This window comes from Equus quagga, chromosome 1 (assembly GCF_021613505.1).
Source record: "Equus quagga isolate Etosha38 chromosome 1, UCLA_HA_Equagga_1.0, whole genome shotgun sequence".
Lineage (NCBI taxonomy): Eukaryota > Metazoa > Chordata > Mammalia > Perissodactyla > Equidae > Equus > Equus quagga.
In genome coordinates, this window is record NC_060267.1 from 91,296,614 (window position 1) to 91,311,528 (window position 14,915).

Sequence of the window (14,915 nt, forward strand, 5' to 3'; positions counted from 1 at the left end):
CAGTCAGAGGCCTGCAGGGGAGGGACTTAACCTGCCCTGAAACGGGGCTAACATGGCCTCTCCGGCCCCACTGCTATGGGGACTGGTGACAACGCAAGGGAAGCACCTAGCACAGTATGGGGCCCACACGGGGTGGTCGTACTCGGCCCACCCCGTTATGCAAATCCAGACGGCACCTTCCAGGTTCCAAAGCACCCTCAGGCAGGGGACCGCACGTGACAGAGGGGGACCCTGGGGTACTCCACCCACCCCACCCGGCTCCATGCAAAGGCTGCTTTGATTTTCCACAGCTCTCTGATGTCCACCGCCTCACCTCACCCCACAGCATTGCCAGGAGTGGGGACTTGAGTTGTCACCTCCCGTTACAAATGGAGAAACTGAGGCCCAGAAGGAGAGGTCCCTGATGGAGAATGTTCTCAGGCCACTTCCCCAGGGCTGACTGGTAGGAAAGGAGCCTGGGGCTGCATCAGGAGCCCAGGAAGGGGGCGGAACAGCGAGTGGTTCAGACCCAGGCTCTAGCGTCGATTCTGGGTTTTGACTCAGCCCCCTCCTCTGCTCCGAGGGGCCCTGGAGGAGTCCCTGTACCTCTCCCCGCCTCAGCCTCCTCCTCCAGGAGCCGGAACGGGAGCTGTTCTTCCAGGGGCCAGTGGTGGGAGACTCATGACGGCCTGTGGGCCGGGCCTGAGCACCCAGTGGGTGTCCTCTGTTTGACTCATTCCCACCGCTGAGCTGGCGGCCGCCCTCCCCACGATCACGGTCCGGAGGTTTGCAGCTCAGCAAGTGCACGGCTGTTCCCTGGGACCTCTCAGCTGTGCCTGCTGCCTGAGGGGTCTGGGATCTGTCACCTCCCCACCCCGGGCTCCAGGAGGCTGCAGGACCACGAGGAGGGGAGGCAGGGTCCTGGGCAGACTGAGCCAGCCAGCCAGCCAGCATGGAGCCTGCTGGGTCTTTACACACCGAACCTGTCACCTGCCAGATAATAGCTCGTTGGGGGGAGGAAAATAGAAATATACAGTGCTGGCAGTTTACAAAATATGATTCTCGGCTCGGCCGGAAGCAGGAGCCCTGCAAAGCTCTTCGTTTCCTTGTCACTTTCTCCTCTGCTGAGCAGGTGATTCAGTGAGGCTGCGGCCCGGGGAGCGGGGCGCCCAGACGGGCGGGGGCATGTGGGCAAAGCCGCCCGTTTCTCCCTGGGCTTCACTGCAGTGTCCTGTGGGCAGGCCCTGTCGGGGGAGTCCTCCAGAGGGATGCAGGCAGCACCCCGGGGGGCAGAGGGCGGGGGCCACCCTGCAGGGTGTGGGCGGCCAAGTCATCAGACTCATTGGTTAAGTCTCCAGGGGACTGCCCATCCTTCTGTGATGAAGCCGACACACTTGAAAAACTCAGGCATCGGGCATGGCCCGCTCTTGCTAACGGGCAGGGAAGACCTCCGTTTAAACCGGCAAATGATTAAAGTTGAAAATGTATGTATAAACATGCCCCGAATTAATGGGGAGAGTCAGTCCCTGCTCGCTGTGCTGTGCAGATCCATTCAAGAGGAGCTGGCAGCTTTTAGAGGCGGTGACATCAGAGTTGCCGCTTCCAGCTCTTCATAGTCGCATGACCGAGCTGAGACAAGGTGCTCTGCCACCCTGAGCCTCCGTCTGCCCCTCCACAGAATGGGGTGATGACTCCCACCTCCTGGGGCGACTGTGCTGCAAAGGGCTTGTTACCGCCCGGCGTGGGCCCCGCACGGGCGATCCCCATCGTTAGTACTGTGAACGGGGTTTTCAGTGGTGGCTCCCCATGGGCTGGAGCGTCACGTTACCAACAATTTCCAGCATAATGATCACAGAGACGCTGATGTGGCATCTCTCCAGTGTCAGATGCGGCCGAGCCCGGTACAGTCAGGAGCTCCAGCATCCTGCTGGGTATGGACTGTGTTGTCCCCATTTTAGAATTGAGGGGACACACCCCAGGGGGCACCTGACATGCCCAAGGTCCTACAGCTGGTACTTGCTGGAGCCTGGACTGGATCCCGCCTCTGCCAACTCGAACCCTGAGGGCAGAACTGCTCGGCTCTGCCACTCCCGGGCCAGTGGGCTCAGGCATTTGTGTACACAAGTCCCCTTGGTACTTGCTGAACTGTCGGGACCCGGGGGAGCGTGGGTTGGGATAAGGTCCAGGATGTGCCTTTTAACAGGCACGCTGGCAGTTCTGACGGGGGTGCCCACGGGCATTGCTTTGAGAAGCCCAGGTCTGGGCTGATCAGCTGAGGGTCTGGGAAGCTTGGAGAGGAGGAGCTGGGAGCCACCTCGACATGTTCTGCAAGACTCATGGTCTCCGAAGTCACCTGGAGTCTGCGGGAAATTAAACATCCTCTGGAGAAGTCATCTGCCAGGCGAGCCGGGGCACTACTGGGCCCCAGGAAAGCTGTGAGCCTGCGGGAGCAGCTCGAGGCCTCTGCGAAGGTGGGCGTGCGGGAGACCCCGAGGCCCCACCCCCATCCTCCACCTGCCCTAAGGGTGAGCATTTGTTGGCCTGGCCTGGCCTGGCTGACCAGAGGCTGAGCCATGCGGAGAGCGAGGTGGGGGCCCAGATCACCCAGAAAGCCTGGGGGGGGTCTCCTCGAGCCCTGCGATGAGGGGCAGCAGGAAGGCGGCTGAATGCCCCACCTCCACCCCACCCGGGAGGGGGGCGCCGCCTTCCCGTCGGTCACCCAGACAGCACGATGAGCAATGTACTCCCTCCAGCTGCAGCCTTCAGAGGGCGGGAAAAGGCCCATGGCTCATGAGCGGCGAGGTGACCGAATGCCTGGTCATCCAGGTGTCCAGAACGCGCTGGGACAGATGGTGGGGGTGGGGCTCACCCCCTGGTCCCTGAGGACCTGAGTCACCGGGTGACAGGATACAGGGCTGGAGGCTGGGCAGAGCACCCGGAGGCCAGATGCCAGGGCTGACCTGGCCACACCCTGGACCAATCACCACCCCTTCTGGGCCTGAGTTTTCTCTCCTGGAAAATGGCGGAAGGCAGATGAGATGACCCGAAGTCCCTGCTCCTCTGGGGGGACGTTCTGGCTGATGCTCCAGGCGTGGTCAGCGCTGGAAACGCTTCCCTCAGGTCTACCTGGCGCTTGCTGGGACCTGGCTTGGCTCGGGGACGGGGCGGGGCTGGTGGGGATGGTTAAGGGTCTGGCTGGGCTCCCTCCACTGTCCCTTCTTCCCTGGAAAGCTGTGAGCAGGGAGTGGGGCGGGGGTCGAGAGGGGGCGCGGCTCTCTCTGGCCATGTGGCACCGACCAGCCACGTGACCTTGAACCTCGATTCCCTACTGATGGAGGCCACGACCAGCCTTACCTGCATCCCACCTCCTCCAGAGCACCTGGGAAGCCCCTCAAGCCCTGGGTCTGACCTGACTGTTGGATGACACGGGGTGCTATGCAAATACGCAGGGTCACCAGGACAGAGAGTAGGAAACGGTTTGAATCCTGGCGCCACGAGCTGTGTGGCCTTGGATGATAGACTCACCTCTCTGAGCCTCAGTTGCTCATCTGTGGATGGGAATGGCAACAGCCTCTGGTCCCCGGGCACTTGGGGATTAAGTGAGGCTGTGGACATCAGGCGCCCAGCACGTGGCAGGCCGTGGTGGCAACAACCCCACCACCCCCTAACCCTGCAGAGACGCTGTCCTTACCTGGACGAGGCGGCCCTGCTCGCTCTGCAGGGCGCTGAGCCCCTGGCCCAGAGCGCCGTGGCCCCTCCGCAGCCCGGCGCACTCGGCCTGCAGCTCCGCGGCGCGGGCCAGCAGCTGGGGCAGCTGTGCAGCCAGGGTGTCCAGCAGCTCCTGCTCCTGCTCGCCCGCCAGCCTCGGCCTGGCCTGCTGCTCGCTCAGTGCCCGCAGCACCGAGGCTTGCGCGCCCTCCAGGCGGGAGAAGCCGTCGGCGAGGTCGGGGCAGCGCGGGTCAATGAGGATGCTGAGACGTGAGCTGTCGGCCCTCTCCACAGTGACCAGGGCGCTGTTGGCGCCGGCCGGCCCGGTGCTGACGACGGGCGGGGGCGCCGTACCGGGCGTGCGGGCGTGGTTCAGGAAGAGCAAGGCGCCGATGACAGCCACGGCCAGCAGCACCGCCAGGGACAGCAGCACCGTGCACAGCACGTAGCCGCAGCTCAGCCGCTGCCGGCCGGCCCCAGGCACACGGACAGAGACGGACAGACAGATGCACAAGAGAGAGAAGGGGCGGCATCAGGGGCAGAGCTGGGCCTCCAGCCCTGCCCGCGAGGAGGACCCAGGCAGCCCCGGGCGGCGCCTCTGGCCCACGTGAGGCCTGGACAAGGCTCAGAGGGGGCCGTCTTCTTGGGGACAGGGGAAGGAGTCACACAGGCAGACGGAGATGAGAGCCAGAGTCCCAGAGACACACGAAGATACAGCAAGATGGAGAGAATGAGAGGGGCAGGGAGACAGAGATGGAGGGGATGAGAAGAGAAACTGAGGCAGAGAGACGGGGAGACCGATGGAGAGAGAGGCCCTTTCCCCTCGCTGGCCCTGCCCTGCCCCATGTGGCCTGCACGGGGCAGCCACCTCTCCCCACAAGGAGCCCTCCAGGGTCTGGTAAGGGCTGGAGGTGAAGTCTCGCCCTCTGCAGCCAGACAGGCCGGGCTCAGGCCCCCACGCTGCCACTTCCCGCAGGGGGACCTTGGGTGAGGACCTCACCTCTCTGAGCCGCCATGCCCTCACCTGCAAAATGGGGGCGAGAACGATGCCCACCGCCTGCATGCAGGTGCCTGCGTGCAGACTCAGGAAGACGGAGCTGTAACGGTGCCAGCAATGGTGCACCCAGTCACAGCCCAAAGGAGCTCAGTGAGCGGCCACGGAGCACTGGACACATGGGGAGACTGAGGCCCAGAGAGGGTGAGGGGCTTGCCCACAGCCACACAGCAGATTCGAAGCAGAGCTGACTAGATCTCCAGCCTGCTGCCTCCTCCCAGAGCCAGGCACCTTCTCCGACTGAATTCCCCCACATTTCCGACTTTCTGAACTCGAGACGCGTCTTTAAATGAGCCGGTATACTAAAGCTCTTGCAGCCGCGCCTGCGGCATTGTGCTTGTGCAATAAATATTAGCGGCTTTTATTATCTTATGATCGATGTGCACAGAGCATCTGGAGGTGTTTGGTTTTTTTATTGTCCACCCAAAGTGTTATTTCTGCGTGTCGTCGATGTTGAGATGCACTTTCTCTTCTCAGTTTAACGTCTCCGATGTAGGGGACATCCCACAGTTGTGACTGACAGCTTGCCTGCTTTTTTTTTTTTTTTTTGAGAAAGATTAGCCCTGAGCTAACATCTGCTGCCAATCCTCCTCTTTTTGCTGAGGAAGACTGGCCCTGAGCTAACATCCGTGCCCATCTTCCTCTACTTTATATGTGGGACACCTACCACAGCATGGCTTGCCAAGCGGTGCCATGTCCGCACCCGGGATCTGAACCAGCGAACCCCGGGCCGCTGAAGAGGAACTTCAGTAACTTAACCGGGCCAGCCCCTTGCCTGCTTTCTTAGCGATAATAAAGTCGCGATGCCTCTTACATCGCGGGTCTGACCGTGGGAAGATACGCAAGAGTGAGAGCGTCTCCTCCATAAGTTCAAACCCTACAGGCAACTCCTGAATCTCCTGTGTGGCACCAGAGGAGGATGGGCTCAGGGGTGAAGTGCAGGGGGACAGCAGACCCCCAGGGAAGGGAGGGAGAGAATTCCTGAGCCTGCCCGGCAGTGACAGACGCCCCCAGGACTCAGAGTCCACCCCTCCTCTCTCCGCACCTGCCCAGGCCCCGGGGCGCACATCCACCTGGCTGCATGCATCTCGACATGTGCTCAGGCCACACCTAAACACTTAGCTCCCAGGCCACTCCCTCCGGCTGAAGCATCTGCTTCCCTGCTCCTCCTCTACCAGCCTAACTTGCTCTCTTCCTTCAGGGCTCAGCTAGATGCCGCCTCTTCCAGGAAGCCTTTCTGGACTGTGTCCTCAGCCCTCCTCTCAGTGTGGGAGGGGCTCCTCCTCCCTTCCCCCATGGTGACACTCAGCAAGGCAATAATCATCCCCTTTGACTTCATTCATTGGCTCACTCACACTCTGGGTATCCCCAGAGCCAGGCTCCAGGCCAGGCCTTAAGGAGAGAGAAGCAGTCATCCCAGCCTGCCCTGTGGGAGCTCGTGTGCCCAGGAGGGTGACTCGTACCCTCTTCTGGGGCACGGATCCTTTTGAGAATCTGATGAAAGCTGGGATTCGGGGGCCAGCGGATCCCCGGTCCAGGAAACTTGTCCTGGACCACGAGCCCCACCAGGGAGAGGGACCTGCTCACCGCCAGGCGCAGAGCGGCTGGTTGCTGGGTGGGTGGAAGGAAGAGCAGAGCAGCAGGTCACCTCGTTGAGCCCTGGCCCCCCAGGCAGGGCCGCCTCTGAGCCTGGGCCCCCCTGACGGCCTGGCACGGAATGAAGGCCGCCTCCAGGCACCGCAATTCCCCAGTCACCCACAGCTCAGCAGCTTCCAGACAGGCGGGCCCCCATTATCACCGTCGCCCCCGAGCACACCCCATTCCCACCACTGAACCCCCATCGAGGGACGATGACCCAGGTCACATGAGAGCATTCGAGCCCAGGGCCGGGCGACACTGGACTCACGCCATCTGCGCCCAGGCCGCTGGCCGGGAGACCCCACCCTGTTCCTCCCTCACCTGACGTGTGACCGGGCTTGAGAGACAAAGCCCTGTGTCAGCAAGTGAGTTCCTGCCAGGCCCCCCCACGGAGCCCACCGGAGACACCTTGCCCCGAGCAGCTCCCAGCAAGCGAGCGAGCGATGGCCTCCAAGTGCAGAGCATTAAGGTCCCCCAGCTGCCAGGCAGGGCGGCCAGCCACAGCGGCCAGTCACGTCCCCCGCGTCTCCAGGACCCTGGCCCTCTTGGGCACCCGCTTTATCCCAAGCCCCCTGTCCCTGGAGGGAAGGCAGAGGGGGCCACAGGAGGGGAGGGGCTGCGGAGGCTGCAGGGGGGCCCCTGAGGGCAGGGGGACCGAGCCCGGAGAGGAAACAGGCCACTCAGCAGAGGAGAATGAGCCCTCGGAGATCACCTTAAACATGAAGTGCTGCTCTCCTTTATGGGCTGGCGGTTACGTGCCTCGCAAAGAAATCGGCTGAGACAATGAGGGGGCCCTGGCCGCAAGCGGCCCAAGCGAGCAGCACGCTCGGGGCTGGGGCTTCTGTGGCCAAGCGGGGGTCACACACCCGGGGCCCCGCCTCCCAGGGGCCAGGAGCGGGAGACCGAAGGTGGCCCAGGCAGTGGGCAGGAGAGGAGCCAGGAGCCCCGCGGTCGAGGCCCACTGCTGCCACTAACCGACCCCCGGGGTGAGCTCCCAGCTGCAGGGACGTGGCCCAGGGTCAGGGGCTACCCAGGAGGCCCTGGCCGAGGGGAGGACTAGATGGGCTCTTGCCAAGGGAGGCAGAGGGCAGGAAGCCCCAAAGGAGTCTCAGCTGAGGGGTGACATCTGTCCCCCCTCCTCCAGCAGCGGCCGTGCGGTCAGGCGGGGGAAGGAAGGGCTCAGGAAGGATGGACTCACGGGCACGGTGCTCTGCCAGGCACACTGGCTCTTCTCCTGTGTTTTCTAAGGGAGCTGGGCAGCGTTAGTTCCCTGGGGGGCTGAGACGATTCGCCTTGTACCAAAGGAGGAAGAAGAAAGTCTTCCTCCAGGGGGAGGTCAGGCAAGGTTAGATCCAGGTGCAGGCTGCTCCCAGCGCCCCACCTCCTAGGAGCACCCCAGCCAAACGCAGGATGTCTGCTCATCATGATGGAAATACATCACAGGGCTTCGGGTTGGGAAAACTAAGGGTGGGTGGAGTGTGGCCTGGGGCCTGGCAGGGGGCTTCCAGGCACAGAGCTACAGGTGGGCTTAATGGGATCATGGGGAGGGTGGGCGGCCCAGACCCTGCCCCAGCCGGGAGCCCCCAGGCGAGCCTCTCCACCCCTCCCCAGGAGCCCACACCTGCTCCCACCGCTAGACAAAGGGCTCCTGGACTGGGCTGAACCCTGAGCCCCTGGCCCTGGCACAGGGGTGGTCCCGGAGACCCCTAGGTGAGGGGCTGGTTGTTCTGCTTCGGGACCCCTGAAATTCTGGGTTCCCAAAGACTCAGAAAGAGGGCCTGCAGGCTTTTCCATGAGCTCTGAGGAAGAGCCCCCTGTCCTGCCGGGGGGAATCTGGAGCTTCAGGCCGTGGGAAGGACCCCGGAGGAGTGGCTGAAGGTGTCTCAGGGGACAAACAGACAGGGCCCGGGAGCTGCCGAGTCCACCCTCTCCTGGAGCTCTGTCACTTCCCAGGGGGCGCTCGGCTCTGGAGCCATTTGCAGGGAGGGAGGGTCTCCAGATGTTTCCTATGAGGGTCTTGCCCCCCTTCCCACACACACACAAAGCTCCTGGCTTCCCGGATGGCCCACCTGGGCCTCCAGCCCACTGAGCCCCAAACCAGGCTCTGTCCACCCAGCCCGGAGCCTCCTGAGGTCCCAGGCAGGGTGGACCAAGCCCACAACCCGCCCCCCGAAAACTGGGCACCTCCCTGAGCCCCCTGCTCCCCACCCACCCAGCCACCCAGCCCTGGGCACTCCACCTCTTCCAATCCCCCAGCCCCCTCTGTCCCCAGGCCCCCAGCTCTGTCATCTGCTTCTAAATCACTGTGACCATGTTCCCGGGGCCTCCCTGCCGCCCCCAGCCCCACCAGCCCCGTCCCCACCCAGCAGCCAAGGACCCCTCCTGACGGCAAAGCGGACTAGGACCCCTCCAGGGTGACCAAGGTGTCAGGAGCATGACCTGCTCGTCCCCTCGGCCTAGGACACCCACAGGCTCCTGGCCCCCACCCTCACCCTCACCCCTGCCCTGTTCTCTCTGCCCGCTGGCTCCTGCATGTCCCCCAGCACACCCTGGTCTCCCTCGAGGACAGATACAGCAAATGCTGTTCACCTTAAACGTCACCTCCTCCGGGAAGCCCTCCCCTGCTGTTTAGCTCTGCACTCCCGGCCCCCACTCTGCTCCTGGCTCCCTGAGCCTCTCCTCCCTTGCTTCACCTTCCTTCTTGCCCGACAGTGACCTCAACCCCCCCCCCCCCAGGGAACGAGAGAGAGGTGCCCTTCTCTTCACAGCGCCCATCACGGTTTGTAATAACCCGACTATGACTTTGTCCCCTGGACTCTAAGTGCCCTGAGTTCACGGCTGTCCCTTCTCGCGGCCGCAGGGGCTCTATAAATAGTCACCGAGTGAATTAAATGCAGCAAGGTTTCGGTCAAACCTCAGGAAGAACTTCCCAATGAGATTTTCTCTCTTTCTGGAATGTTTTTAGAAGTTTTGAAAGTACCATGAGACGGCAGAGGTCAGAGGTCGATCTCCCTGTGGGTGGCCTGACTCAGGGACTGCTCAGAAACAAGCCCCCCCCAACCCTCCCAGGAGGGGACGGCGACAGGGTGACTTCCAGCCGCACACTCGAGGACTGGAAGAATCAGCTCTATTTCTAGATCCTTTCATCTGAGCAACTCCCAACTCCCAGCAAAGACTCCTGCCGTCTCCCACCCAGGGGGTGACAGCCCCTTCGTTCTGCAGGGGGACAGGACTCTCCTGATGAAGTCGGCCACCAGGCCAAGGTCGCCCAGCAAGTGAGGCGCTGCGGCCAGACATGCCCGGGACACGGCAGCACTCGGATGCAGGCCCCTCCTCGGCCCCTCGGCCGAGCCTTGGGAGTGACATCATGCGCCGAGCAAGTGGAACGAAGGAAGGACAGCCAGCCTCTCCAGCTTCATCCTCCCACCGGGCTCATCTGCTGTCCAGGACCCCGCTTCACTCCCGGCTCCAGCTCTCTGAGCCTCCGTTTCCTCATCTGTCATTGTCCCTGCCACCAACCTCCCAGGGTGGCTGTGACTAAGAAACGAGAGCTGTAGAGGGGAGCCCAGCAGGTCTCGCTCGGGGTGTGGCCTTGCCATCTATTGCCCTAGAAGAAGCGCCTGGTAAAGGCCCTCAGCCAGGCCCTCCTGGCAGGAGCTGGGGGTCGGATCCCTTCCCCTGGGGGGCAGAGGGGAGATCAGGACACTGACAGCCCGTGAAAGAGGACAGGCTGCTTTGAGAACCACCCTCCTCACAGGTGCACAGTGCTTTACAGTTTGCAAAACATACCAGGGTTTCCCTTGACCCTCATAACAGCCCATGTGAAGTGAAGAAGCAGCCGGGAGTGCTGTTCCCATTTTGCAGATGGTAAAGCCCAGACCCAGAGAGGGGTAGTAACTTACCCAGAGTCACACAGCATGTCAATGGCCAAGATGAAACTAGAAGCAGGAAAGAGAGAAGGCTAGGCCCCAGGGAACAGGCCCGGAGGGAACCAGGGCAGGCGCAGTGGGCCCAGGAAAGGCCTCACCTTTTATCTGAAGCTTCAGACAAGCCTGGAGCTGGCACAAGGGACAGCCTGTCTACACGCTGGGTCACCAAAGGAGTGGGGATGGGAGAGGGTGTGTGATATTGGCCCAGGCCCCCGGGGCCACAAGCCCTCAGCTGCCTCTGATGCCAAGGGGCAGACAGCTGGGCTCTGGCCTGGTGGCAGCTGGGATATGTGTCTCCGGAGAGCAGCAGAGGGAGACTGGGCCCGGCCCAGGAGGCCCCGAAGCCACCTCCCCTTGAGACACAGCCGCGCTTGCTGGCTCCGCTCCACAGCTCCTCTGGGCCCCGCTTCATGCAGCTCAGTTCAGCAACTATCCCGCAGCTCCCAACCTGAGCAGCATGGAAAGGCAGGTGCCTGGGCCCAGGGGAGACCTTGGGGTGAGGACCCAGAAGGAATGTGTGTCCAAAGGGAGCCCCTGACGGAGGAGGGACTCGGGGCTGGGACAGGACAGCCAGATAAAGGCAGCTGAGCAGCACAGGCTAAACGCTGCCAGGACTCTGAGACATAGCCACTGGGCATCAGGGAAGGCTTCCTGGAGGAGGCGGTATTTGAGTAGGTCTTGAAGTATATGTAGGGTTTCCCTGAGTGAAGGAGTGTGGGGTGTGTGTGTGTGTGTGTGTGTGTGTGTTGGGGAGTCTGGTGGAGCCAACAAGATGAGACAGCAAGGTTCAGAAATGGGCAGCCTGGTATGAGACAGGGGGTTGAAAAATGACAAGCAGTCAGTACCTGTAAGGAGCTAATGGAAAGGGAGAAGGGGCCGGGCTGAGGATGGCTTTGAGTGACAAGTCTAGGAGGTAAGAATGTCTTGCTAAGGGGGAGAAAGTCAGACCTCAGAAGGAGAGGTTTGTTTGCTTTTTTTTTTTTTTTGAGGAAGACTGGCCCTGAGCTAACATCCATGCCCATCTTCCTCTGTTTTGTATGTGGGACGCCTGCCACAGCATGGCTTGACAAGCAGTGCATAGGTCCACGCCTGGGATCCTGAACCCTGGCGAACCCCAGGCCGCCAAAGCAGAGGGCGCAAACTTAACCCCTGAGCCACCAGGCCGGCCCAGGAGAGGACTTTTTATCTGGGGACGGCTTTATCCGTGGACCTGACTTAGAGGAACACATGACCTCAGGAGGCACTGCAAGACGCTTGGGGTCGGACCTGGCTTCGAATCCTTGCTCTCCTGCTAACATGCTGTGCGCCTTGGGCACACGCCTCACCTCTCTGAGCCACCATCCACAGGGGACATGGGAACGTGCACCCCTGCCTAGCCCCCCGGCTGCTGCGGGAAGCGAGGTTGTGCAGATGGTTGGGAAAGAGCTTTGCGAGCTACAGAGGGCCGGGCCCCCACACCACAGCGGTGTCACTCCAGACAGAAGGAGCAGGCTGCAGCTCAGAGTGAGGGGCCGCCAAGGCCCGCCCCTGCCGCCCCCTCCTGCCGCTGCCAGCGCGAGCTGTTCCTTCCCCAATGACATCTGCCTGGGAGAAATTTGAAATTTAAAACTGGCAGCCCCATTACTTCTCCTCGGCCTCCTCGGCTCGCCCGCCTGCCCCGGTCCCTCGGCAGCCCTGCCTGGAGCAGCCCCAGGGCTGCCCTCCACTCAGCTTCCGGTCTCCAGCCCTCTCTCCGGCCGGCCCTGGAGCTCGGCCCTCGCCCCCTCCTCCTGCGCAGCCCTGGGCACCCTCCAAGCCTGCCCCACCCCCTGCCCCTGAAGAGGCAGCAGGAAGAAGGAAGGAACAGACCTGAAGCCCAGAGGCCCGGGTTCAAATCCTGGCAGAGCTGCGTGGCCTCGGGCAGGAGCAAGCCTCTCTGAGCCTCGCTCTCCTATCTTACAGCAGGAGAAGCACGATGCTCAGCCCTCCCACACGAGGCAGATAGGCGCTGCTCCCCTACTGTATGGGGAGGTGTGGGGGGGCTGACTAAAGTGAGGATTCAGAGGGGATCCAGGGGTGGGCGTCCTGCTCCTGAGGCTCAGGTCACCATGCCGGGCACAGGGCGGTGCCCAGGCTGGAGACTTGCTAAGTGGTCAGGGCGCCCAGTGTAGAGGTCAGTAAACAGAGACTCAGCGAGAGGCGCGATTTGTGAGATCACACAGCCAGCTAAAGGGCTGGTCACAGTGTGACCTACAGGTCCCCCACTCCGTCTGTACACCGTGCACCGGGAGTCCGTTGGAGGCGCAGGGGGGCCCCCGGCCAGCAGAGCGCGCGGCTCCTGCCGGGGTGCCGCCCCCATCAGCACCCCGAACCCCAAGTTCGAGCCTCCTCCTCTGAGGAGAGGAGGGCGCCACGCTGCCCCGCGCCTCCCGAGCCTCGCGGGAGTGCGCCCCAAACTCCAGCCCCCCGCCCCGCGGCCGGAGCGGCCACCGCCTTGCCAACCGCGCGCGCCCCGTGTCCCCACGCCCCGGGCCCGCGCGTACCTGCGGCTTGTCACGCTGCCGGTCCTCAAGTTGGGAAGCGCCGCCCATGGTCTTCCACCGGTCGTTGACCATCTTCCGGCAGGACTGGCGGGGCCGCGGGGCGAGGCGCGCCGCTGCGGAGCGCAAAGGCGCCGAGGTGGGCGCGGGCTCCGGGGCCGGACGCGTTCCGCCCGCCGGATCCCCGCCTCCGTGCCCCGCGCCGGGGCTGCCCGGGCCAGCGGGCGTGCGTGTGCGTGTGCCGTGCGGGTGTGTGCCGGCGTGAGCGCGGGTGTGTGCGGGTGAGAGCCGGAGCGGGAGCGCGAGAGCCGCCCGCCGCCCGCCCGCCTGCCGCTCGCGCTGCGCGCCGTCCCCGCTCCCCGCTCCCGCGCCTCCCCCTGCGCGCTCCTCTCCCGCCTCCCTCCCTCCTTCTCAGTCTCCGTGTCTTTTTTGTCTCGGACTCTCTTTGCCTTTTATTGCTCCCCTGGTCTCCGTCTGACACACGCGCGCGCGCGCGCACACACACACACACACCGCAGACTGCATGGTTCAACTCCACCTCCAAAAAGGCAAGAGGAAGGAGGCAGAACGGCCCCACACCCCTGGGGCCAGCCGGGAGGGCGGCAAACAGCCGCGGGCAGCCCGGCTCTGGCCGGCCCGGAGGGGCCTGGGAACCCCGGCGGCGCCTCGGCCGGCACAAACTTCCTCCCGCGCGAGACTCGCGCCAACTCACGGTGCGCGGGGGGCGCGGCGCCGGGCTGGCCTTGGGGCGCCCCCGCCGAGCCGTCGGGCGTCTCCCGGGAGCGGCGCAGGGCTCACCCGAGACCCGGGCTGGGCAGGGCGTGGGGGCCGGCCGGAGTACGCCCCCTGCGGGTCCCCGAGGTCTCAATCCGGGCCCCGGGGCAAATGCGCCCTGGCGCGGACGCTGCGGCCACCCGGGACGGTCCCCCTGCCGCCCTCGACCCGCGAGGCCGGCCCTGGGGGCGCCTCGGCCAGAGTCCGCAGACCCGCGCCCGGGCGGCACGCGGGCAGAACGGGGGTCCCCGCCGGCGCCGCGGTCGCGAGTACGAGCCGCTCCGCGCTCTGCCCGCGCTCCCGGCCGGTCGCCCGCGTTCCCCAGGCGCGCCCCGCGCCGTCGCGGCCCCCGCCTCCACCTCGGCCCCGGAGAGGAGGAATTTGCGCTGGGAGGGGGCTTCTTAGTCGCCCCCTCCCACCAGCAGCACTTTTTAAAGCATTTAATCCGCCCGGAGCCCTTCGGAGGTAATTGACAAAGTCCTTAATCTGCGCCGTTAACGAGCTGCTATTGTGGCTTCTGACCGCGAGGCGCCCACGCGGCCCGACGCCCCCTCCCCGGGCCACCGGAGCCAGGCCGCCTGCCCCTCCCCCGCCTCTCTTTCCGACCCCTTATCTTCTTCCCCAGCTTCAGAATAGGCACCCCCGTTCCCCGCCGCCCCTCTTCTCCCCAAAGCTGTTTTCCGGCTCCCGGGGCGCCTTGGCCCGCCGCGCTGTTCCCTGGCAGTGCCTTCGTCTCTCTCCCACTGGCTGCCAGTCTGTCGCCCCATCTTCGTCCCTCGCCGGGCCCCTCTCAGAGCCCTGCATGGGGCTGCCTGGGAGTGGGGGCCGCGCCCAGCCTGTGCGGGACACTCCCTGTACCCGGAAAACTGAAGTCGGGGCACCCTGTGCCTCATGCTGTCTGAGCACTCACCCGCCAGAAGTTGGTTCACAACCCGCCAGCTGCTTGTCTGACGCCTCCCCTTCCTTCCAGGGCTGCTGGCTGGCCTCACCTGCAGCCCCACCCCAGCCGCCCACAGGGAGGCCGCCTCGGGAGCTGGAGAGGATCTCATAGCACTGGCAGGGGGTCAGGGGGCTGGTGTGGAGTCCTGGCCTGTGGCTCTTCCTTGATGGCACCTATCCCCCTGAGCCACTCTCTTATGGATTAAAGGGATTGGCAAGTGACCTGGAGGGCCATCGCACTTGGACGGAGAGGTGTGGTGGAAAGCACAGGGCCTGGCTGTGTGGCCTGGGGCAAACAACTGTGCCTCTCTGGGCCTGTTAACCCTCCTGGGAAGGGCTCCTGTGAAGTTCTGAGAGAGGGCTGGCCACACTGAA

General features: G+C 63.9%; 1 protein-coding gene across 1 annotated transcript in view; it reads right to left on the reverse strand.

Annotated features, from left to right (window-relative positions):
- The window catches only part of FIBCD1 (fibrinogen C domain containing 1), a 32,602-nt gene extending 19,700 nt beyond the window's left edge, over positions 1 to 12,902 (reverse strand). Inside the window, exons 1-2 of the mRNA XM_046640281.1 lie at positions 12,831 to 12,902; positions 3,671 to 4,150 (exon numbers count right to left, since the gene is read on the reverse strand). Coding sequence (XP_046496237.1) covers positions 3,671 to 4,150; positions 12,831 to 12,902 — 552 coding nt within the window. The remainder of the gene's footprint in view (positions 1 to 3,670; positions 4,151 to 12,830) is intronic.
- Positions 12,903 to 14,915: the final 2,013 nt, after the last annotated feature.